The sequence below is a fragment of the Phyllopteryx taeniolatus genome, chromosome 1 (assembly GCF_024500385.1).
Source record: "Phyllopteryx taeniolatus isolate TA_2022b chromosome 1, UOR_Ptae_1.2, whole genome shotgun sequence".
NCBI lineage: Eukaryota > Metazoa > Chordata > Actinopteri > Syngnathiformes > Syngnathidae > Phyllopteryx > Phyllopteryx taeniolatus.
In genome coordinates this window covers 30,944,745-30,968,940 of record NC_084502.1, presented here as the reverse complement: position 1 = coordinate 30,968,940, position 24,196 = coordinate 30,944,745, and the positions used below count along the sequence as shown (strand labels likewise).

At 41.8% G+C, this 24,196-nt stretch overlaps 1 protein-coding gene across 3 annotated transcripts in view; it reads right to left on the bottom strand.

Moving 5' to 3' along the window:
• cpne5a (copine Va) overlaps window positions 1–24,196 on the bottom strand; it is a 121,981-nt gene that overhangs the window by 15,112 nt on the left and 82,673 nt on the right. For all 3 annotated transcript variants that reach the window (XM_061788548.1, XM_061788538.1, XM_061788556.1), the window contains 4 exons: window positions 12,408–12,454; window positions 10,180–10,361; window positions 8,990–9,117; window positions 5,217–5,319 (listed from right to left, as the gene is read on the bottom strand). In XM_061788548.1, coding sequence (XP_061644532.1) covers window positions 5,217–5,319; window positions 8,990–9,117; window positions 10,180–10,361; window positions 12,408–12,454 — 460 coding nt within the window. The remainder of the gene's footprint in view (window positions 1–5,216; window positions 5,320–8,989; window positions 9,118–10,179; window positions 10,362–12,407; window positions 12,455–24,196) is intronic.

Here is a 24,196-nt window from a genome sequence, read left to right as displayed (position 1 = left end):
TACACCCTGAACTGGTCGTGAGCCAATCGCAGGGCACATATAAACAAACAACCATTCACACTCACATCCACACCTACGGGCAATTTAGAGTTGTCAGTTCACCTACCATGCATGTTTTGGGGATTTGGGAGGAAACCGGAATACCCGGAGAAAAGCCACGCAGGCACGGGGAGAACACAGGAGAGGCTGGATTTGAACCCAGGTCCTCAGAACTGTTAGGCGGATGTGCTAACCAGTCATCCACCATGCTCCGCTAACTTATTATTTAATTAAATAAATGAATAAAAGTAATTTAAAAAAATCAATAAATGCATTTTTAATTAACCAATTATTAAATAAAATACATGAACTGTCTTTCTAAAATTGTTTATTTTTGTCATACTTTTAATTGTATTATTTACAAATAAAACAATACAAACATCTTTTTTTAATAAAATAAAAGTTAAATGTTCATTGTTTATATTACATGCTATATTTGTATATTATTTTATTATTTGCAAGAACTAACCAATTATTTCATGAGAAAAGAATTAAAAAAAACAAATACAAGAATTACTACTAATACGTGATTTTGAAGGAAATAAGCAATATCACCACGGTTCTCCTGTGTTCCTTATCCAGATATAACGCGTGCTGGACACGCAACAGTTGAACGATTTGAAAATTGAAACAATAAGTGTCTGTTGAGAATGCGTAAAAGTTGCATAAAGCGAGAGTGGGGTGCCGGCATGACGGATCGACCCTCGCTTAATGCAACTGTTACACATACATACATACATATTTTATTTTATTCTACTGTATTGTCACCTGTATACAAATGGTCAGGGAATAAGAGGCAGTTTATCATTTGAAAGTGTTGTTTAAATAATTATAATTGTAATTATTCAGAACACTATAAAATGCAGCTTTTGCCGGCAGGCAAAATAAAAAGATCATTTTGAGAGGGGAAAAAGTTGTTCTCTTAGGGCCATATTGTCCCGTTCGTGCGCAAATCTGTTTTGTACGCGCCTGGTTTGCACACCTTCAAGCTCCGCGCATTCTCCCGTAATGTCTTCTGACACACTTACGTGCGTAATTGGCTCATTTGTGCGCAGCGTGACTCATTGAAGTCTGAGGCTTGTTGTAATTCCGAAGCAGATACGGAAGTTAATGATTGCTGCATTGCTGATGACGTGTCCATCATTTCATTCAACAAGCAAAACTGTGCTCATGACTGACTGCATCAGCGCCAGTGTTACGCAGTCACCAGAATATTGCACGACATTCGTGTCACTAAACTGGTGCTTAGCATGTCTGCCTCACAGTTCTGAGGACCCAGGAACTCAAAGTTCTTGGGATGGTTGGAGGAAATGGACTTGAGTGTTTTCAGAGTTCCTTTTTTTTTTTTTTTTGGGGGGTGGGGTGGTTCTTTCACTAACGGTCCTTGTTTGTCACTCAAGCTGTCTTTACCATTTATGCCACCGGAGAGAGTCTCATTATGTTGTTGCAATACATCAGAGGGATTTGTGAGCTGAAGTGTCATGATGAGGCAGCCATTTTACATTCACACAACAGCAGACAGCAAAATGAATGATATTATTTCTGAGGTATGAATGAATATGTATGAATTTGTGAACGTGTCGGAGCTATTGCATGTCTTTACTGTTATTATGATTGTATAAAGCCAAAAGTGTTATGGCTTTAACGAGTAGCTAGGATCATTATGAACAAATAAATTGTGCACCTCCTAAGAGTTTTATGAAGCTGTTTATATCTTAACCAATATACACTTTTGTCTTTACTGCCACGCAAGAAGTTTACGGTATTTCAATGGGCCACCACCATTTGCTCTGTCAATAAGTATTACCTTTACTATAAATGCCTAAAATTTGAACTCATCAATAACATTTTGAAAACAGGACTTAAAGAGTGGCTGTTTTCACCATATAAAAGAATGCTGAATTATATATATTACGTCTTTACTGTTATATGAAAATGATCCCTATACACGCAGAAACCAGCGAGCCATTGGTATCGATATCCACAGTATGCTTTTCCACGTCAGCCTCTCATGGCCGTTACAATTTGACAGCCTCATGTATGATTTGTAATACGGATCCACTTGGGTTCAAATACATTTCTGCATGCAAATACGCCGTTAGAGTCCAAAAGAGATCTTATTATCTGCAATGCTAAATTTGGAAAAACATCAAAGATAGCGTGAAACCCTGCAGGCTGCCTTCGTCGATATGGGAATATGTTAATCAGATATGAATTAATATTGCAGTGCCAAATTTGCATCGGATATGCCTTGTCATAGGTATATACACGCACGCATGAACGCATTAACACACGCACAGAAAGAGGATGCACTGAGTTAGGATTCAGTGGTGCAGTTGAAAGGTTGAGTTCCAGGTGAAGCAGCATGACGTTCAGAGACGTTGAGCAGAGCAGCAGACAAGATCTTAAAAGGAAGGTGTGGCTGTTCCAATGGTTTGATTAACAGTCGCAAATTCCCTTTAAACCCAGTCTGCTGGGGGTCTACGGGAGGCCATCCGCATGCTCCATGATGCCCCCCCTCCCCCAACCCTTTAAGGGGATTGTTGTTGTTACAAGGATTCTTCAACAAAACGCTTAAAGGAAACAGTTTGCATTTTTTTAGGATTGAAAAGTCTTCTCAGGTGTCTGTGGAATGTTTACATCATAAAACCCCAAGAATCAACAGTAATCGACATTTTTAACACATATTTCTTCCAAGTGGTGAAATTGGCTCATTTCAGGGGCGGATCTCCATCCCTTCTCCCGTAGCTGCCAACGGCATCAGCAAGAAGTCAAGAAACAGGCGCATTTTAGAATTTGTTAACCTCAGAAAACTACTTAGTGAGTGCGAAGCCCCGTCTGGCGAACTATCCCCCCCCCCCACACACATGCACTAAAGAGAAAGGCAGCATTTATTGTCAGTTCATGTAGTGGCGTGGCATGGGACCAGGCCAAATACATATAATTCCCACATTGACATCGTGGATCTTAAACCGCCCAGACTTAAAGGAAAACCCAAGGGGCTCTATTTTCATAGACGGCGCATCGGTGTACAGTTACGTCTGCTGATACCACATCTAAGTTTTGGCCCAGTGGGTCTAACGCACAGGGAGACAGATTCTGAGGTCCGTGAACATGTGTGGTGGATGTCAGAGGTGTTCCAAAAATACTGTATTTAACAGCGGGTATCAAAACCTCTGAATCATTGCAGAAAGCAAGTTGTTCAATGCATTATTATTATTATTATTATTATTATTAAATCATCTCACTGGCCGGGACAGCTATGATGGGGGCACACAAATGATTGGGGGGGAAATTGAAACATGAGGTCTGCAGACATATTTAAGTCGCCAGGGGTTATCACCAGCTCATTTTGTATTTTCTGTAAAAAGGGGACCCGCTCATGTCTGTTGTCACACTGGCCAAGAGCAGTGATGCTGCTCCAGTCACGTGTGAATCGCTGCAATTACGCATCATCCTCTTCTACACAGAGACATCTCCATGCGAGACTGTGAATGCGCCATATTTAAAAGAAATGAGAGGGGCCGCTTTGAATAGCGGCGAATGAAGTCGGCTGTGTTCCTTCCCACAGATACATATTCCGTCTTGAGCTCGTCTGCGAAATTACCACCACCCGGTTTTACCTTTAAATTGCCATCACATACTGTTGCGCAGCAACATCAACACAACGCTACCTTGAAAGCATGTTCAATCACTAATTTCGTAGGCACAGAAAAAAATCAAATTTATTACGCTGTCATTGATTAAAATGGTATAGAACACAGCGCCAGCTGTCCACGTCAGTCTGCGTTCGTGCCGCCCACCCCTCGACCAGACAAAACGCCTTGAATACGTCTTACAAAAGCAAACAACTGCGGTTACACCAGCTTCTCAGTCTTTTTCGAAGGTCTTAGAGCCATGAATGATGTAATAATTAAAAGAATGGCCTGACTAAGCAGTTTAATGAAAATAAATGAATCAGCACGTACCCACCTTTTGTGCTGACATAGTTCAGTGCATTAAATCATTACAGAGATCTCGTGTTAACAAAACAGGCTCATCTAACTATTTGCACTTGTTATTGCCTAAAAAACATCCAGACACTTAATCTGAAGGTGACAATTTGTCCGTACTTTTCCACAGAGTGAGGGTAGAGGCGGAGTTTTACATCACTTCTTAAGACAGTGGAACATTCAAGAGCAATATAGATTTGTTCTCAAGCTGTTTCCAACACTTTTAAAATGGTTAATAATGTGGAAAAAAGTCCAAAGAAAGGTGGGGATGACGGGGGGACAGACCACAAGTAAAGCACCTGCAAAATCACTCTCTGCAATGTGTCGGCCGAGACAATTCAATGGAGCGCCCTGATAGCGGTAACTCTACTGGCGCTTCGACGTCACGTCCGGTCTGCAACTCATAACAACTTTGCCCCCATTTATGGGCAGGCTTATGTACTGTAGATTAGAAAAGGTTTCTTTTACAGAATATGTTCCTTTAAGACATTATTAATAAAATATTGATAATATTTTACCTACGCAATTACATTCCAATTTGTGGTGACCACACATTGTATTTCTTCTTGCTGGCATTTCAAACTAATCCGCAATTCCATTCACTCAGTCAGCACGCATTACTCCTCTCCCCGTGGATCTGTAATTGGACATGTTAGTGTCGGCTAGCTTTTTCATCACTGTTCACGCACCACTGGACGAAAGAGACATCAGTCATTATAGCAGCACCGCTAATTATTCAGATGTCACTCGCAATGTGTGTACAAGTAACAAATAATGACTGAATGTTAATTCAGGGCCAGATGTTGAAGAGAACTTTTAAAGAAAGAGCATTTGTCATAAAGTGCTACAGGAAGTACGAAAATGTAGTCTAGTCTTGTCTAGTCACGGGAAATTGTTAGCGACTTGCCTAACACTGCCGACAACAATCACTGGCACTTGACATGGGCTCTGTCTTAGATGGATGAAACAAATCCCTTCAGATACTGTATATAAATCTAGAAAAAAGTCTGATTGACACCCCAGGCTCCCTGGTGGTCTTGATAACAGGGAACATACCCGACAAGAGCGAGAGGAAATGCAACAGAGGAAACAAGTGGAGCAGAAAACACGCCACAGAGTCTCCAATCTGCTGCGACTGGACGCCGACGTCTCGAAAGGTCACGGAAAGCCTGCGGCGGCACTTACGTTCACGATGGCCTCCTTGGTTTGTGCCATGTCCGAAATGACGCCGTCCGTGATGATGAGGAGCACAAAGTACTGAGAGCCATCCTGCACCGCCGCTGCGTACCTGGGGGCGAGAACCACCATCAGACCAGTGGAGTATTGAAAACTAGGCACCTAACCATCCATATTCTGTAGCGCTTGTCCTCGTACATCTTGGACTGGTCGCCGGCCGACATCAGGGCACAGACAAGGTACGTCGGAAAGGTACCGGGACTGGTATCACAAAAGATATACGTTATTTCAAATCCAAATGACAGTTTTTTTTTTTCCCTTCCATTTAGTAACCCTGGAGACAAACATGTTTTTGGAAAGTGGGACGAAACATGCAAACTCCACACATCCCAGATTAGAACCCAGAACCTCAGAACTGTGAGGTTGATGTGCTAACCACTCCGCCACTATGCTGCTCTGTATGGCATCTAATAATGTTCAAATGTAACCTTTATGAGGGTGACAGTTTGGACTCTTCCAAATAGAATTGTTCTCAGTGGGAAGTTTTTTTTTGAAAGTGGACCAAAAAGGTTTCCAGGAAAATGAGAAAAAAATGAATAAAACATTCCTTTTCACACATGTATTATTTTACCCACGCCGCACAAACTTAATCTGGAATGTAAAGAAGTGAAATATGCTGTAGCGCTCCGTGTCTCTGAGGTCTTTCCAGACACTTTTAGCAAAGCCAGTGGAGACGCCCCACAAAGTGTGCCCTACTTTCATGGCCTCGCGCTGGCTGCCTTATGAATAATTAACCCGACTGTTTATGCAAGCGCTGCGGTATATTTCATTCGCCTTCTCATTTCCTGAACATTTGAAGAGGGACAGCGGGACAAAACAACGGTGGTGACAACCAAGGGAGGCTCAAAGCATTTGAATGGACGCACGTGCTCGGCAGCAGGAGTCACCACCATGAAGTGACGTTGGTGGTTCCGGGGCAGCACGGTGGCCAAGTGGTTAGCATGTCTACCTCACACTTCTGGGGTTGGGGGTGACTGAATTGGTGCAGCTTGGCACCGGCCACCCGGATGTCGCTTTGTATCTGGAAATTGATTTGTTGTTGTGAAACCTCGTGTGCATTTTGGCGACAGAGACCCTCAACGATTTGCTTTGTAGCCCCAGGTGCATATGAAATTATAAATGCAGCGCTGCCTTGAGATACGAGTTTAATTGGTTCCGTGACTACGCTACTACCTCAAAACACTCGTATCTGAAATCATCTTTCTCCATCGAAAGGAATGGTGATGGCAGTTATCACTTCCAGTTTCTTCCCCCAAAAAATAAGAAAGTTTTTTCGTAATGTGTTTGTTTAATAAGGCGACTATCGCTCCATAAAACTATACTTTATAAAAACATGGAGTAATAACATAATTAAATAGAATGTAAATAATTCATTAGTTTGTGCATCATGATTTTATGCTTCAATTTAATTCATTGTGCTGCTACTTCTGATGTGCCCACCTTTGCCACCGGGTGGCACTATAATAACGTTCCACAGACACAAACAAAGAAGAGTTACCGCTTTGCTCAGTGACTTAGTAAAGTGCAATAATATTAGTCATTTTTTCTCATTGGATAAAGAATATATGCCTGTGAACATTCTGACATGGTCTGTCTACGTGTTGCTCCACCATTTGTGTTCAAATATCTGTTGCTTAAAGCGTTATATCACCATGATGTTAATAACTGATCATGTTAATGATTTCTCACAATAATTATCAACAAGATAGGAAATGTAAATATCTATTTGCAACAATGTTTCTATTCATCTCTGCAAGTGTTTACATTTTCAAATGATCACTTTTACAACATTGCAAGGAAATCAAAATGTCCCATCACTGGTGTTTTTTATTTTTAATTTTTAATTTTATAATTATTATTTTTTTAGGAACAGGCCCAAGGGCTACTCATGTGGCTACTGGTGCCTGCAGGCAACATGTTGGAGATCATGGTGAAAGCATTTAACGTCGGCGGGGAGCAATAATAAATATATATATCTACAATATTTTCCCAATGGTGAAACTCTTTTTTAAATGAAACTTGGCAAAAAATTAAAAAAATGTAACTATACAGCTATTATGCAATTATCGATATTTTGAAAAGAAACATACTTTGCCAACGAATGCCATGTTCGTGATAATGCGAAAATCAATATAGTTGGATTGTTTTTGCCAACAATTCTGATTGTATTACAATACAGCAATCATGCAATAATATTTTGGATCTAAATGTTATTCCAACAACTCCGGTTTCCTCCCACATCCCAAAAACATGCGTGGTAGGTTGATTGAAGACTCTAAATTGCCCGTAGGTGTGAATGTGAGTGTGAATGGTTGGTTGGTTTATGTATGCCCTGTGATTGGCTGGCAACCAGTTCAGAGTGTACCCCGCCTCACTCCCGAAGATAGCTGGGATATGCTCCAGCACGCCCGTGACCCTAGTGAGAAGAAGCGGTACAGTATAAGGATGGATGTTATTCCAACAATGCTGATTAAATCGCGATATTGATATATTGGCTGGAAAATAAAAAAATTAGGCTTGATCACATAAAATAAGTTCGCTTTAAATGTATTGCTACACATTTCCGGAAAGGAAATATTATTATTTGCACATTTGGAGCCTTTATTTATTTATTGCATCCATTTATAATGTAGAACTGTATTTTATTATTTTTGCCTTATGAGATGTACAATAAAGCCACTTTATTCCATGTTAACTGTGTGATCTGTTGCCATGGAGATCATAGAATAGAAAAGAATCACCTTTTATTGTCATGAACATGCATATGCATGCACATTAAATTTATTCTCTGCATTTAACCCATCACAGTGAACACATACACATGTTAGTGAAACACACTGGAGCAGGGGGCAGCTGAAGCGCCCGGGGAGCATTTTGGGGTATCAGTGTCTTGCTCAAGGACACCACAGCCGTGAGTCCGGGGGATGTTGGCGGATGGTCCAGTCGGCGTCTTGAACCTTGGTCCCCCACGGCGGGAGGCGATGACCTTAACCATTGGGCCACGGCTGCCCCAATAGCCCAGATGCTTTAAAAAACATTCCCCCCTCCGCATCATTACTAATGTCACCCACAAGAGAATAATGGAAAGCGTCTCACAATGCTTTCATTCACTCATTCAACATTTATTTGAACTTTATGACTTGATATGCTGCAAAGTGCCTTTTTAAATCAAACCATGTTATGACACTGCCTAATAGTGCCACATTTCACATGAATAAGGCGTGTTTATTGCGCAGTCAATCATTTTCAATCCCCATTTGTAGCCTGGCCAGTAAATACATTGGATGCTAATTTCCTTATTTGCAATGCTTGTTAGAGGTGAATGGAGCGCGTGTGATGTGTGCTCCATCACATGAAAAGCTCATTTATTTGTGTGGGTGTTACCCTCTTGTTATGTTGCTCGTCACATGGATCGGTTCTAAAGTTTAAAACCCCAGAAATAAATATTTTATATGTTCTCTCTCCCCCCGCCCCTTCCCCCTATAAACACACTATATATACAGTATCATTTTAATTTATGGGTTTTCCCATATTCACAAAAACTTAGGTGTGTTTAAACATGCAGCAGGTCACACTGACCCATGAACATTTTTAGTGTACAGGAGCAAGAAAACCTAACAGGAGGGTTAAAGCGTCAATCTGGGCCTCACTGTGTCGGCGTGTTGAAGACAACTTTGAAAGATAGCACAAATGAGTGATCGGAGAGGTCGCTGTGCTGTTACCTTGCCACATGATTGACAACAGGAGCAAAGTTGGTGGGTCCGTACAACTGCACCGTCTTAAGGCTTTGATGGTAAGCGTCCAGAATCCCCTCCATGCCGTTGCAGTAAGGGTTCTCTAGGTTGCCATTCTGGTGTAAAGAAAAAGAAAAATACCAGAGTAGCGTCATCAGTGAGCCCAATCTTTTGTGGTCCCTGCACTGTTACTGTAAAACTTACAGTAGCAGGGACGGACCCCTATAAAGTTGTAGCTTGACTAGTCCATTGTTTGTCTATATGAGCACTGATATTGACTAGTGACCATTGTTGAAAAGAGACAACCCACAGAAGCACAGAAAGAACATTCAAACTCCACACAGGAACCCGGATTCTAAACCGCGACCTCAGAATTGTGAGGTGGACATGCTAACCACAATGCAACAACAAAATGCAAAAGCGTAGCGTACATACATCAATAAAATGTCTATTTCACTTGAGGAGTAAAATGTAATTTTTGGAAGCCACTTGCAGGAAGTGGCACGCAAACTCCAATGATGCGCTGCCATGAATCTTAATTTGTTGACTTGAATGAAAACACGGAGCAGAAGTCGACAGCCCCTCAATAGCGTCTACAATCAGCAGCCGGCTGAGAGACGACTCAAATTGATTTCACAAACCGGCCAGCCTGGCAGAAACTCATTTACACTGGAAAAGATGCATGATCCATTTATCGGAATGATGTGCAGCATACGTGTGGAAAGCGCACACTTCCCCGCCCGCCCGTGCATGATTGCTGATGAGGGTAATGTTGGAAGTTGAAGCCTTCATTAATGATTAGTGTAAAAAATGTAACAGGTCATGGGCACATGTTTTACATATAAAAGCTTCTAGACACAACTGAGTTACTGACAAGGTTATTGTTTTAGGATTGAAATTTGTAACTGATCAAGACATTTTGTGTTAATGAGGTTTGTGAATAGTACTGCCACTGGGATATTTGGCGAGAAAAATAATGAATAATAATGAATTACACATTTCCTATGCAGTTAATAAAGGTTTTATGACGGTGACAGTTTAGACTGATTAGAAATGAATTATTGGAAATAGAATTGATCTCAATGGCAACGTTTGTTTTGAAAGTCTGTCAATAAAATTTGAAGCAGCCTGACTGAAAATGAATTGGACTCACACTTTTAACATCTCACATGACTCACCAGGGGGAACTCATGGGAGACCCTCCCATCAGGGGGCAGCTTAGCACCAAATCCCAAAGCAGGGAACATCTTATCACTGTCATAGTCCTGGATGATCTCGCCCACCGCTTTCAGGGCCATGGCGTAGGCGTTCATCTGGTACGGGTTCATGTAGTGAAGCGAAGTGGACTGAGACGGATTGCCTGTCAAATCCAGAGAATACTCATTGATGCGAGCCCTCAAAAGCAAAGTCGGGATTTGACTGACAGAGGCTTTGGCATAAACATGCGTGAAGTGGAACTGGGTTGCATGATGTGATTAGCAGAAAAGGTTCTACTTATTACAATTCACTAATATGACAGCTGCTGCACCAGAAAAATTTCAAATTACCTGCATTTTCTCTATGCATCTCCATGTACGATATCTTGGCATACTAGCAACAATACAATGTGCTTTATGCCCAGAGCAGTTTTATACGTATGCTAAATGTAAATACCACATACAGAGACTTTTGTGTGTGTGGCTTTAAAAGGCGGGGCCTGGCCTGGTGAGTGCCGTGTGCCTTAGGCCTGGTACACACAAGTATTTTTCAGATCTTAAAAGATGAGTTCCCCCTGGTGACAGACCCCACACATGAAGATTTTGAAGGCAGTTTTGGTCTTCATGTGTGTGGTGTACTCCGATAATATCAACACAGAACACCACACACATAGAGAATCTGTTCCACCACCAATCTCAAAATCTTGTGTGTTCAATCATGATCTCACAAAACCAAAGGAGGAGGGGAGGGGGGTGCTGCTGGTGCATTGCCGCCTGCATTGCTGTTTGATTGACGCCGGAGACATTACTGTCCTAAAACTTTGCACCCATTGGAACGCCCCGGAATTGTGCAACCCCCTGCCTGGTTGTCAACGAGGGGGTGAGCGGGGTTTGGGGCGTTGGAGGGAGAGTGCCGCCCCTCAGAGAATCCCGCTCTGGGTGGCTGCCCATATTGCCCATTTCAGAAACCGCCCCTTGTTATGGAAGCTAGTTCTGCTCCACCATGGACACAATGCACTTGAGCTTCTTTTATTAAGTGTGACGTGATCCCAAAAGTATTTTATGAACTCTTTTCACCTGGCTTACACTTATTGCTACATGAGTCAGGAGTAACATTTGTGTGGAAAAATGATCACCGCAAAATCCCGCAATACAGTGGAAAATCCACATTTCAAAATGACATAAGTACGATTTAAAAATCCGTCATACAATGACATTGTAAAAAGTGAAGCGTGATATGACAATGCGCAACTGGATATATTTGGGTAAAATTAACATTTTTGTTTTATTCTATAATCTACTGACAACACAACTACCAAAATCCTAATAAAAATATTGTCATTTCGAGCTTTTATATGCAGTAAAAAGGAAAAATGGTCAAAACACCAAAAAAGGCCCAGTGTTTTTGTTGTTGCTTCTTATTTCCCCCCCCCCCCCCCCCCCCCCCCCCTCAGAGTGGTATATACAGGGTTTCACAAGAGTCGCTATAACGTTTCCTTTTTTTTCCCCCCAGGTATCACCTGAGTGATACAGACCTGCGACTGTCAGTATTTGACAACTTAGGCTTTGCCAGCATATTATTACCCATGGGTCACCAGTTGATATTGGAGCAGCATTGCAAAATTGCGACCAAACAAGACGTTTTACTGTCCCTGACTGCAGATCTGTTCCAGTTTGAGAAGCTTTATAGACATACATACATACAGAAAGACAGATACTTTATTCATCCCATGAGATAAATTACTGTACATATTATGGCAGACACACGGCTCCATCGTCTAGTACGTATTTACGCTATCAACGGCAAATTTCTCTAAACAGGATCTGTTCTTGACAAACCACACTGCAGACGGTCTGCCACTAACATTAAAGATGAAAATGCCGAACTCCTAAAGCAGAGTTTTGCACAAAGCCACGGAGAGTCTATCCGGAGGGCTGATCTGGAAAGCTTGATTCAGTGGATGCTTCTGAGTGAGTAGCTAGCCCATACTAACTTCAGATTGTTCAAAAGCTTCAGAGCGGAAGATTATGATGCTCAAAACAGTGATTTCAACCCCAGTGGGGACTATATTTAATGATCATATCAAAACGCAGCTTTCATGAAAATGGGCAAAAAAAGAAAACACAAAGGGAAATTCATGACAGTTCCAATTCCAAATCCATTCATGTCAAAAACATGTATGGTGATCAGAGAGCAAAGAAACACTTACCATTTGATGCAGTGAAATCAATGGCCACCGTGAAGTGAATCTGTGTCCTGAAAGACACGAGCAGAAAGGGATGTTCCTCTTATCAGAAAGGAAGCTTCTTTTCTGATAAGAGCAACAGGTTTCTAGGAACCTCTTCATTCCGATCCATCCATCAAATAACAAACACTCTCCGTGCTTCCAGTTAGTACACTTTGATACTCGTCCGTCCATCCGTCCACCCATCCACCCTCAATGAAGCCATCCATTCATGTGTCTCTCTGTCCATCATTCTGAAATTATTTTCTGGTCAGCAAGAGTTCAAGGAGATGACCTTAGCTACTTGGAAGGAGGGGTTTCATGACCTGATGCAGAGATCACATTTATTTATTTATTCATATATGTATGCGAGCCAAAATTTGAGGTATGAGGAAATGCCCTCACATGTGGGCAAGGAGAGCCACTTTCACTGATGCACTTTTAGCTGGTTATCCTCAAACCATATTACTATCTACTGTATGTAGAGATTATCTATCTTCTTCCAAACCATCTGCCCCAAGTGCCGATATAACCTCCAGGGAGATGTCAGAGATGCATGAACCATCTCAGCTCCCTTTTTTCCCCGGGAATAAAGAGCAAGAGAGTGCCTGTGCATGGCTGCGCTCCCAAATGAGCCTTCTTCCAGCTGTTTGTATATACTCCTCAGTAGCTGACCAGTACCTCCTTCATGACATTTCTAGGCCAAGAGAGACCATTAAAATGGCCTACACCACCCCGGGCCTTCCTTGAATGTCTGCCTCGACAATTAAATGTTTTTTTTTAGTAGGGCCAATTGGACTTTAGGCATCGAACTTCCCTGATTATCCAAAACTTCAATTCGTTGTCACTTTGGGGAATACAAAATTGTGATTGAGGAGTCTGGATTAAAAGAGACCTGTCAGAATACCCTTCAAATTGATTTTATACATACTGTATACAGTGGGTACGGAAAGTATTCCGACCCCCTTAAATTTGTCACTTTATTTTATATTGCAGCCATTTGTTAAAATGATTTAAGTTCATTTTTTTCCACATTAATGTACACACAGCACCCCATATTGATAGAAAAAAACAGAATTGTTGAAATTTTTGCAGATTTATTAAAAAAGAAAAACTGAAATATCACACAGCCCAAAGTATTCAGACCCATTGCTCAGTATTTAGTCGAAGCACCCTTTTGAGCTAATACAGCCATGAGTCTTTTAGGGAATTATGCAACAAGTTTTTCACACCTGGATTTGGGAATCATCTGCCATTCCTCCTTGCAGAGCTACTCCAGATCTGTCAGATTGGATGGTGAACGCTGGTGGGCAGCCATTTTCAGGTCTTTCCTGAGATGCTCAATTGGGTTTAAGTCAGGGCTCTAGCTGGGCCATTCAAGAACAGTCACAGAGTTGTTCTGAAGCCACGCCTTTGTTATTTTAGCTGTGAGTTTATGGTCATTGTCTTGTTGGAAGGTGAACCTTCGGCCCAGTCTGAGGTCCTGATCACTCTGGAAACGTTTTGCATCCAGGATACCCCTGTACTTGGACGCTTTCATCTTTCCTTCGATTGCAACCAGTCGTCCTGTCCTTGCAGCTGAAAAACACCCCCACAGCATGATGCTGCCACCACCATGCTTCACTGTTGGGACTGTATTGGACAGGTGATGAGCAGTTCCTGGTTTTCTCCACACATGCCACTTAGAATTAAGGTCAACAATTTCTATCTTGGTCTCATCAGACCAGAGAATTTGATTTCTCACCATCTTGGAGTCCCTCAGGTGTTTCTTTTTTTTTTTTTTATAGCAAACTCCATGCGGGCTTTCATGTGTCTTGCACTGTGCACAGGCTTCAGTCAGGCCACTCTACCATAAAGCCCCGACTGGTGGAGGGCTGCAGTGATGGTTGACTTTCTCCAACTTTCTCCCATCTCCCGACTGCATCTCTGGAGTTCAGCCACAGTGATCTTTGGGTTCTTCTTTACCTCTCTCACCAAGGCTCTTCTCCCCCAATTGCCCAGTTTGGCGGGACGGCCAGCTCTAGGAAGGGTTCTGATCGTCCCAAACGTCTTCCATTTCAGGATTACGGAGGCCACTGTGCTCTTAGGACCCTCAAGTGCAGCAGAATCTTTTTTGTAACCATGGCCAGATCTGTGCCTAGCCACAATTATGTCTCTGAGCTCTTCAGGCAGTTCCTTTGACCCCATGATTCTCATTTGCTCTGACATCCACTGTGAGCTGTAAGGTCTTCTATCGACAGGGGTGTGGGTTTCCTAATCAAGTCTAATCAGTACAATCAAACGCAGCTGGAGTCCAATGAAGGCGTAGAACCATCTTAAGGATGATCAGAAGAAATGGACAGCACCTGAGTTAAATATATAAGTGTCACAGCAAAGGGTCTGAATACTTATAGCTGTGTGATATTTCAGTTTTTCTTTTTTAATGAATCAGCAAAAATGTCAACAATTATGTTTATTTTCTGTCAATATGGGATGCTGTGTGTACATTAATGAGGAAAAAAAAGAACAAGTGGCTGCAATACAACAAAGAGTGACAAATTTAAGGGGGTCTGAAAACTTTCCCTACCCACTGTATACTTAGAAAGTGCAATTAATGTAGAAATCGTGTGTCAATGCTGAAGAGCTAAGGACGGATTAAAATGCTGGTCTATTAATTAAAACAGAAGAAATGTTGAAAATGAGAATGAAAAAAAGCTGAATTTAAATGAGAGGTAATTTGCAAAAGGTCTCCATGGATTTAGAAAAAAAGTGCAAAACTGAAAAATGTGGGAATTCAGGTAATGTGATAAAACCATGTCCTGAATGAGCTGAGCATTTTTAAGTTAGAATGGTTTGAATTGGTCGAGAAATGTGGAAGGAGGAGGTCAACATGTAACATTTCTTCATTAAAAGTGCCATATTTTGACAAATTACACCTCAGAGGGACTCTCTAACATGGACTTTTCAATTTCATTAAAAAAAAAACACCTTGGCCTCTGACAACTACTTCTGTTTGACCCAGTTTTGCATCTGCTTTGTCCATATTTGGCTAAGACCACCCCCTTTCCTCTGATTGGTTGCCTCCATGTAGAAGACCCACTTATGAGAGGACACGTGTTTGTCCTCTTTGTTGACAGCGCTGGCTCGGGAGCAGAGAGGGAAGGCACGGGGAGAATATGCAAACTCCACACAGGCGAGGCCAGATTTGAACCCGGGTCCTCAGAACTGTGAGGCAGATGTGCTAACCAGTCGCCCACCGTGGATTTCAGGCCTCTCTGAAGAAAAACATCTGGAACTAAGGAATGCATGGAGGATTTTCATATTTCACATGTTTACTGAGGCATCATAGAGCCAATATAAGATCCCAAACACTAGAAAAAGTTGGTTTGGTAAAATATGTCCCCTCTAATGTTGGAAGGTTGTCATGTAAAATGTGGAATATTGAAAAATTTGGGAATATAATTCCCAAGATCTCCTGAATGAGCTGCAAAGTTTTAATGGGAAAGATGGAACTTTTCTTTTTGCTGAATGTCTCATTCACATGAATGAGGTTTTGTCTGTCTTCTGCAAAATGTGGTACTGTGGAAAAACAGAAAATGTTGTGAATATGAAAAATATAAACACAAATAACCAGAATTTTGTTTTAAAATGGTTGACAATGTATGCAAGGAGTAAAATGACAAAAAAGTGGGTAGAATAATAAAAAATGAAGAATTTTAGTGCAGAATAACACAGTTAGTGAATGATGTGTGCTTGTTGAATTCTGAAGAGGAGACGCTGAACTGAAGTGCTATAGAATTGAGTGAAATGGAGGAAATGTAGGTTGTGAGACTAGAGGGAAAAAACTAAATATTTCAGTTATTATTATTATTATTGTTAACATGCTAACAATTGTTTTGCCTGAGTAGCCAAAGCACTATATCAGATTCATAAGGATTTTACATCTTGCCTTGGGGTCAGTTACTATTTCTTATGGGAAGTTGTAAAATGCTATCATGCTAACATATAACAAAATAGCAATGTTCTGAATGAGTGGAACCGTTTCATGTTGGAATGGTTTGAATCGTTTGAGAAATGTGGAAGGAGGAGTTACGTACTCTATACAAAATGGCTCCATGGATTTGGGAATTGCTTCAATGAAAATGTTATTCTAAAAAAGTGGGAATTTTTAATATGTTTTAATACTTTCTCAAGTATGCTGAATGAGTTGAACATTTTGGAAAGAGCTTAAATCGGTGGGAATCAGTTTGGAAGGACAAAGGTGGCAGAATAGAAATAGAATCCCTGCACCAGCAGAGCGGTGACACTTTGCATTGCATTTACTGCCAATGCAACCAGACCCAAAGGATCTAATTGATATTTACTTTATTATTCATTGCAGAATGTAAAGGCACAGACACCAACGTCTCCTAATTCTTCTTGGTCATGTTGCACTTATTGGGTACACAAGGCATGTTTGGGCTTTAAAAAGAAAATGGAGTTTCACAAATAAAGAAATCCTAATGATGAATTATAAAACCTGTTATGCATTGGCATTTGATTCTATACATTTTACAGAAAAGTATGTTTTATCGGCACCAAGGTGAAAAAGTGGTCAGCACATCTTCCCTGAAACCGACTGGTGACCAGTCCATTGTTTGTCTAGATGTGCCTTGACATTGGCTGGCGACCAGTCCAGGCTCTACCATGCTTCTTTGCAGGGTAAAGGCTCCAGCCTAACAGCCACACTGATGAGGACAACCGCTATAGAAAATGGATGCCTGGATGGATATTGGTTGAAGTCCAAGTTGAAGTTGTAACATAGTATAATACAGTTGAGATATACAAATCCATCTCCAGGTAGTGTGTGTTTCCATATTACTCCTGGCTCAAATGACTTCCTACGAGAGAGCACTGCTTGTATAACAACTTGTGAGTGGTGCCACTTCCTTTTAAAATACCGTGAAGAAAAAGGATGGTCAATGAAGGATCAGGCACTCCAGGGTTAAGCGTGTCCAAACACACACACACACATATGCACACACACGAACACGCCGTCTGTGTTGGCTTTCGCTAGCTGCTTTCCTAATTTCCCTTCTGAGGTGTGTTGGGGATTAGTTGAGGAGCTGAGCCCACAAATGATTCCACGATGGGAAAATCAATTCGGAACGATGTTGACTGATGCTGCAGGATTGTCTGGCTTATGGCTCTTATTGCAAACAACTAATGGCCAGGCTGGGATTACTATTTTTATCCCTGCCTCCCAAGCTAGTCGTCTACAAACGTCACAGACAATCTTCCTTGGACTGATGTTGTGCACCGCAGACAAATAAATGTGCCATCATCATTTCCTGCCACCTGATCATCAGTCCACGTGTGAAATTGCTTCTCCCAGCAGACAACACTGTGTGGCTTCCCATCACAGTTTTTATGGCTATTCTCAGCTAGCCAAAGCCAAAGCCATACATAAAGGAAAAGTCTGAACAGTGTCAAGCTGGTGTCTGCGCATGTCACTGTCCAGACTTTGAGTAGAACATGTACGGTTTGCAGAGTAACTGCCCACACACACCCATGCAACTGGGAGACAGACAAAACCAAAGCCTGATACAGCGGTGCCTTGAAGTTGAATTTGTTCTGTGACCACACTTCTAACTCAAACCACTCCTATATCTACTCATCTTTCCCCATCGAAATGAATGTGAATACCATTAATACGTTTCAGCTTCCACCCCAAAAAACAACACTTTTTGCCGGTACTGCGTTAAATAACACATTTACTCAATTATTACAACTTTTTGAGGTAATGAGATATGTGATGCATTACTGTTTGTAAACTAGTATTGGGTTTATATTTTTACTTTTTTAGATTATCTGCTTGTTACGTGTAGTCAAGTCACCACTTCATACGCTCCACTTCTATACTAGCGGTGGCGTGTTACAAAAATAAGAGTAATAAGACAAACTGACTTCCTTTTCAGCCTCTGCCACAGCTTGCTGCTAACTAGCTATTTAGGCAGTTGTCAGTTATGTATATTGTATTCAGATGATGGATAAATACTGCTGGATGGACGTTCAAAGGTAGTTACTTCAAGAACTCATACTAGATAAGAACGAGACTATGAGATCCAGACTATACATAACAAAACAGGACATTTTAAGGACACGTTCTCCTCCTCCACCAGGATGGGTGCCCAGGATGGCCTTCTGCCGTAGTGACAGCAGAGGGTGTGTCGGACACAAATTCATAAAGTCCAGCAAGCTCTTCATATCATGGCCTTCCTTGGCTGTCAGTGCCTTATTTGAACCCGCTAGCAAGTCGCACATTGCTGAGTTGCCGTATTTATAGTACATTACTTTCCATGTGAAATCCTATCTTTGCACCAGCTTGTCTTATACAGCACGGATGTCATGTTGACTTCCTGCTTTCCACTAAGGCAAACACAATATGCTGGGAGTCTCTGAAGTGAGGATGCCCTCCAGGCTTGGAAATGTGTGGTAGGTGGGGTACGGTACAACAGCTACACCTGTGTGCTCTGTTCTTGCTGGGAAAGACAAACAATGCTGTGAGCAGATTGCTGCGTTTAACAAGAGGATGCAGAAGAAAATGCTGCAAAAGGGAGCTTTTTTTTAGAAAAAATTGACTTTTTAAATATCTTTTGCACTTTCTTTTTCAATTCCAATTAAATTGCCCGTAGGCATGACTGTGAGTGCGAATGGTTGTTTGTTTCTATGTGCCCTGCGATTGGCTGGCAACCAGTTCAGGGTGTACCCCGCCTCCTGCCCGATGACAGCTGGGATTGGCTCCAGCACGCCCGCGACCCTAGTGAGGAGAAGCGGCTCAGAAAATGGATGGATGGACTTTCTTTTTCAATGGTTTTAATCATGTAAAGCACATTGTTCTATTGTGGATGAAATGCGCTATATAAATAAAATGGCCTTGCCTTTCTTCAATCCAATGCCACATGTTCCTGGCGTCGCCACTGTTAAAAGTGTTCCTCGATGTTGTTATTTGTACTCCCGTTTGGCCTCTTTGATGCCTCTCTGCAGGGACCAGCGTGCCTCTTTGTAGGTCTGCCGGTCTCCTCACATAAAGGCATCATCGTATGCTTTGAGCAAGGTTCGCACCTCGCTGTTGCGCCACGGTTTCTGGTTTGGGAACACTTCGATTGTTTTTGTTGTGGTCACACTGTGCAGACGTTTCGTTCGTAAGAAAGCACAGCAGATGTGTGAGTGTTCAGGCCTGTCGCCTCTGATACTATGGCAATGCCGTCCTGTAGGGGTGCTGTGGCTTCCTCAGTCCACAAATGAACGGTCTTTGTGTCTGCAGATCCTAGTCTGTTTGTCAATGGTGTGCTGTAGTGTTTCCATGGCAACGCTCGCATTGTCTATGACGGTCAATGTGATTTCTCTCGGTAGATAAAAGGGTCTACATAGTGACCTAAGATACTCAATGTCTGGACAGCAGCTTTGTGGCTTTGTCTTTGTGGCGTTAGTGCGCCATCTGTTGTTCACATACACACACAATCCTCCTTTGCGTGTCTCACCAGACTTGTTCTGTCTGCTCTGAAGCTAGCGTGTGATGCTAGCTCACTGGCAGAGTCCAGGAATGAGTCCATTACCACCGCACAGCAATCCAGCCGGAAAGTGCTATTCTGCAGTTGTAGCTCATCCATTTTGTTGTTGACTGACCGGGAGTTGGTGAGGAAGAGACTTGGAATGGCCGGATCGAATTGGTTAGTATTTAGCTTAGCTTTTAGCTTTTGATGGTATCATTTCCTGCACCACTGCAGCGGGTGGATGTCAAGGAGAGGTCCGTTCATAAGCAAATCGCTGACGGAATGAAATCCCAGTAGCCCTTGGTGAATGAATGGCCGTTGCAAGCCACACGCAGTTCTGACCTGCTGTACTACAAATGCGCTACAGCTGCTACACTCAGGAAAATTGAGGTAAAAACACACAAATAAAACAAATAAACTACTTCTAAATCTGCTGCAAATCGAAGAGGGTCACATCCTCCCGTACCACCATCTTGTACAGCTCTAGACATATTTTTGGAATGTTGGAGGAGCACACAGGACAAAGGTGTACCCGCAACTGGCCCAGCAGTATATGGGGTTAACTGTCGCTGACATGCATGAGACAGAGCCGCCTCCCCAAAACAGGCTAATTTCATCGAGACAAGCAATAGGTTGTGTAAAGTGTCATACAATTTTTTATTCCTGGGGTATTTTGACAAGAAAGCATCACACATGTTAAGACACCTGGAAACTGTTTAAATAGTGACAAAAGTGCATAAAATGTCTCCTTGAAGAAAAAATTTAATCATATACAGCTTTAACTGATCACCTCCAATCTCGTCATATTATTTGCACTTTGGTTGACTTGTGACTCGGATTATTAAGTCATTAGCCTAGGGATTCACAAACTTTTTCCACCCTAAACTATGAATATTTACATCAGGGGTGTCCAAACCTTTTTTTTCCAAGAACTACAGAGAAAATTCATAGGACGCAAGGGCCAATTTGATATTCGTCGCCTTTGATTTCTTTAAAACTTATCACTCAATGTAGGGAAAAATAAGCTGCGCAATTCTACATTGTATAGTATATAGGCAGCTAGGTGATGAAGCAAAAAGTCGAGCATTTTTCAGGATTTGGTGGTGGACAGCGATCCTGTATTCTACTAAAATGGATCCGTTGCAGGGGCGGAACAGCAGCATTCACCACATTCAACTAAAAAAAGAGCAATCTGTTCTAAACTGACCTTGACGCAGAGCAGAAAGCAGAACAAAGAGTCACGAATCATGCTTTTTGCTGCTCTAACTGAATTGTCTTTTACTACTGGTTTAATCGATGTGTCCAATAAAAAAATAACATGCAATTGTTTTCTTTGTTTACACACTGTGTCTATTGTTGTGACCTACAGTAGATGACGAACAATTCAGGTAGATCATTCCAAACTTCTCACATGTTTTTCTTGCAATCTTGATTAGCCCACTTTTAGCACCCGATGCATGTTTAGCAGTCCCACTGGGGCAAATCCTTTTGTCTTTAATGAGCTTTGAAGAGACTTTGATTGCAGGGTTAAGGTTTAATTTCACAACGGGGGTATCGTGTGAAGCCCTTGGAGACGGCGGCAGCGGTTATTAAAGGTTGCACACATTCCTAATTAGCTTGTGTTCTGCTGAAAATAAGAGAAGTAATCATGCAAAGTGCTGAGTGTTGAACTAAGCAAGACCACAGCTTCATCTGGCCACGGACAAACATGGACGTCTGTTGTTTGCTTTTCCGTGGAGACATTTCTTCATCTTTTCCATCAGGGGGAAGCACTTCACACGTCACTTCTCCTTATCTTGCTCCTTTTTCTAATTGGCCCATCAGCCATCATCATCATCCATCCATTTTCTGAGCCGCTTCTCCTCACTAGGGCGTGCTGGAGCCTATCCCAGCTATCATCGGGCAGGAGGCGGGGTACACCCTGAACTGGTTGCCAGCCAATGACAGGGCACATACAACCAAACAACCATTCGCACTCGCATTCACACCTAAGGGCAATTTAGAGTTGTCAATTAAACTACCACGCATGTTTTTAGGATATGGGACGAAACCGGAGTGCCTGGAGAAAATCCACGCAGGCACGGGGAGAACATGCAAACTCCACACAGGCGGGGCCGGGGATTGAACCCCGGTCCTCAGAACCCTGAGGCAGACGCTCTAACCAGTCAACCACTGTGCCGCCATCATCATCATCATCATCATCATCATACGATTAGAATGTAAACAAATGAGCTAATTTGGCTTTAAGGCATAATCTGGAAGTTCATATGAGGAAGACTGAAAGCAGCTGATTTAAAAGTGTTCTTTCAATCTTGGGTAGAAAAAAAACCATTCAAAGTTCTTGTTTGATTTCATAAAACATGCCCATAAGTTGAAGTAGGTGGAGCGAAACGTGCAATTTCATGTTTTGCCACTGTTGTTTTGTTAAAGACCATGAGTGTATTCAAGAAAATGAACCCAGAGATGCTAATATTTTAATAAAACTATTATAAATTCAAAAGACAGTAAATTGCAATATGTAATGTATAACATGCCCAACACTGGGCACCAATTTGATGGAACAAATTGGAGCAGAGGGATGCAGCAGTCGGGAATAAAAACACTGTGATTCAATGTGTGTGTACGACAGAGACAGATCTGGGACATTCCACCCTGGACAGCCAGGCAGCAGACAAGAAAAACCAGGGCATGAAGAAAGACGTCCATGCGCAACTGGTCGTCTGGCCTTAATTACAAGTTTGTCCATCTTTTATCATTGTCATTGACATCGGAGCTGAGTGGAACTGAGTTTAAAGGGGACATATTATGGAATATACGCTGTTTTACTATTTCATATTTTCTAGATTCACTAATGACACTTTAAAGACCAACAGGTGCATGTATAAACACACAGTCAGTATGGGTTAGGACTGTTTTAAATTGTGTGGGAAAAAAATGCCCCTTTAAAGTGTTTCTCCAAGAAAAAATTGTCGATCTGAAATAAGGGGGGGGGTCGGGGGGGGGGGGGGGGGGTGGACTATGGAAGGCAAAGTGCTTCTGCAGCCAAGTATAGTGGAAGAGATGTGGCGATGAGTCACAAGTAATGCGTTTGAAGTGACTGGAATAGTTTATTAAAGCCCACATCATTGATTGACAACTCTCTTGTTATTACATTTGTCACAGTAAAGTCACACCTCTCACAGCAATGGCTAATTGGCTTCCTGATGCCACAGTACATTTGAAATAAGTTGAACTAATGAAACCTCACAGTGCTTTCACACTAGCATCCCATTTTTACTGGACCTAAAGTCTCGGACCAAATTAACCCTAACCGCATGCAAGAGGGGGAGGTAACATGAACTGTCAGACAGGTATAAAATAAAATCGGTCACTACTTCATGTAAAGTATTAAAGCACAATACATGCATCAAACACTTCACATTACAGGCATATCATTACCCAAAGAGCATACGTCCCCAAGTCTTTTTTTCAAAATTCTTAGAAAACAAGAAAAAAATAATAATAATTCAACAAACAAGACGACTCCATTTGCCTACATTCAACCTTTGCGGATTGCCATGACCTGGAATACTGAGAATCTAAACAGACGTAAAGAAAAGACACCATTTTTAGCTAGTACATAGGTATATTTTCTTGATATTTTGACAGCAAGTTAAAAATGACTTGGACAATTATGCTATTAGTCTAACAATATGCCAGCAAGCCAGTCAGCGGCTATCTACCCATCCGTTCATCCATCCATCCATTTTTAGACACTTAAATGAAAAACAGCAAGTACAGAACAAACGAGTTGATGGTAGCAGTTCTAGTTTGAATGGTGCCCTGTGGAAGACCCCCCTTTTCCTTAACTTGTTGGTATAGCCATACCATCTTAAAAGCCAGAAACTTAAAATAGTAAAGGTGTACAGTAAAATTAGGGTAATACAGCTGAGTGGGAGGTTGGATGTGTACCGCAGACAGGTTGAAAGGCATCCTTTCTGACTTCACATGTCCCCTTTTTTTGGAGTTTCACCTTTTGCTTTTTGGCTCCAGGTACAGATTGTCCTCTATCAGGAAAAATAGGTTCAGAAACTCCTTCATCCCCACAGCTATAGCATATGTTTTAATGGGAGAAGTTAGGATAGGAGCCAAACTGAAAAAGAGTTGTTGTATTCTTCCATCCAACCATTTTCTCTACTGCTTCGCCTCATTAGGGATCGGCCTGTGCAATAAATTCTAATTAATCGATAAAAACAACAAATCACCCAGCCCTACTGTAGC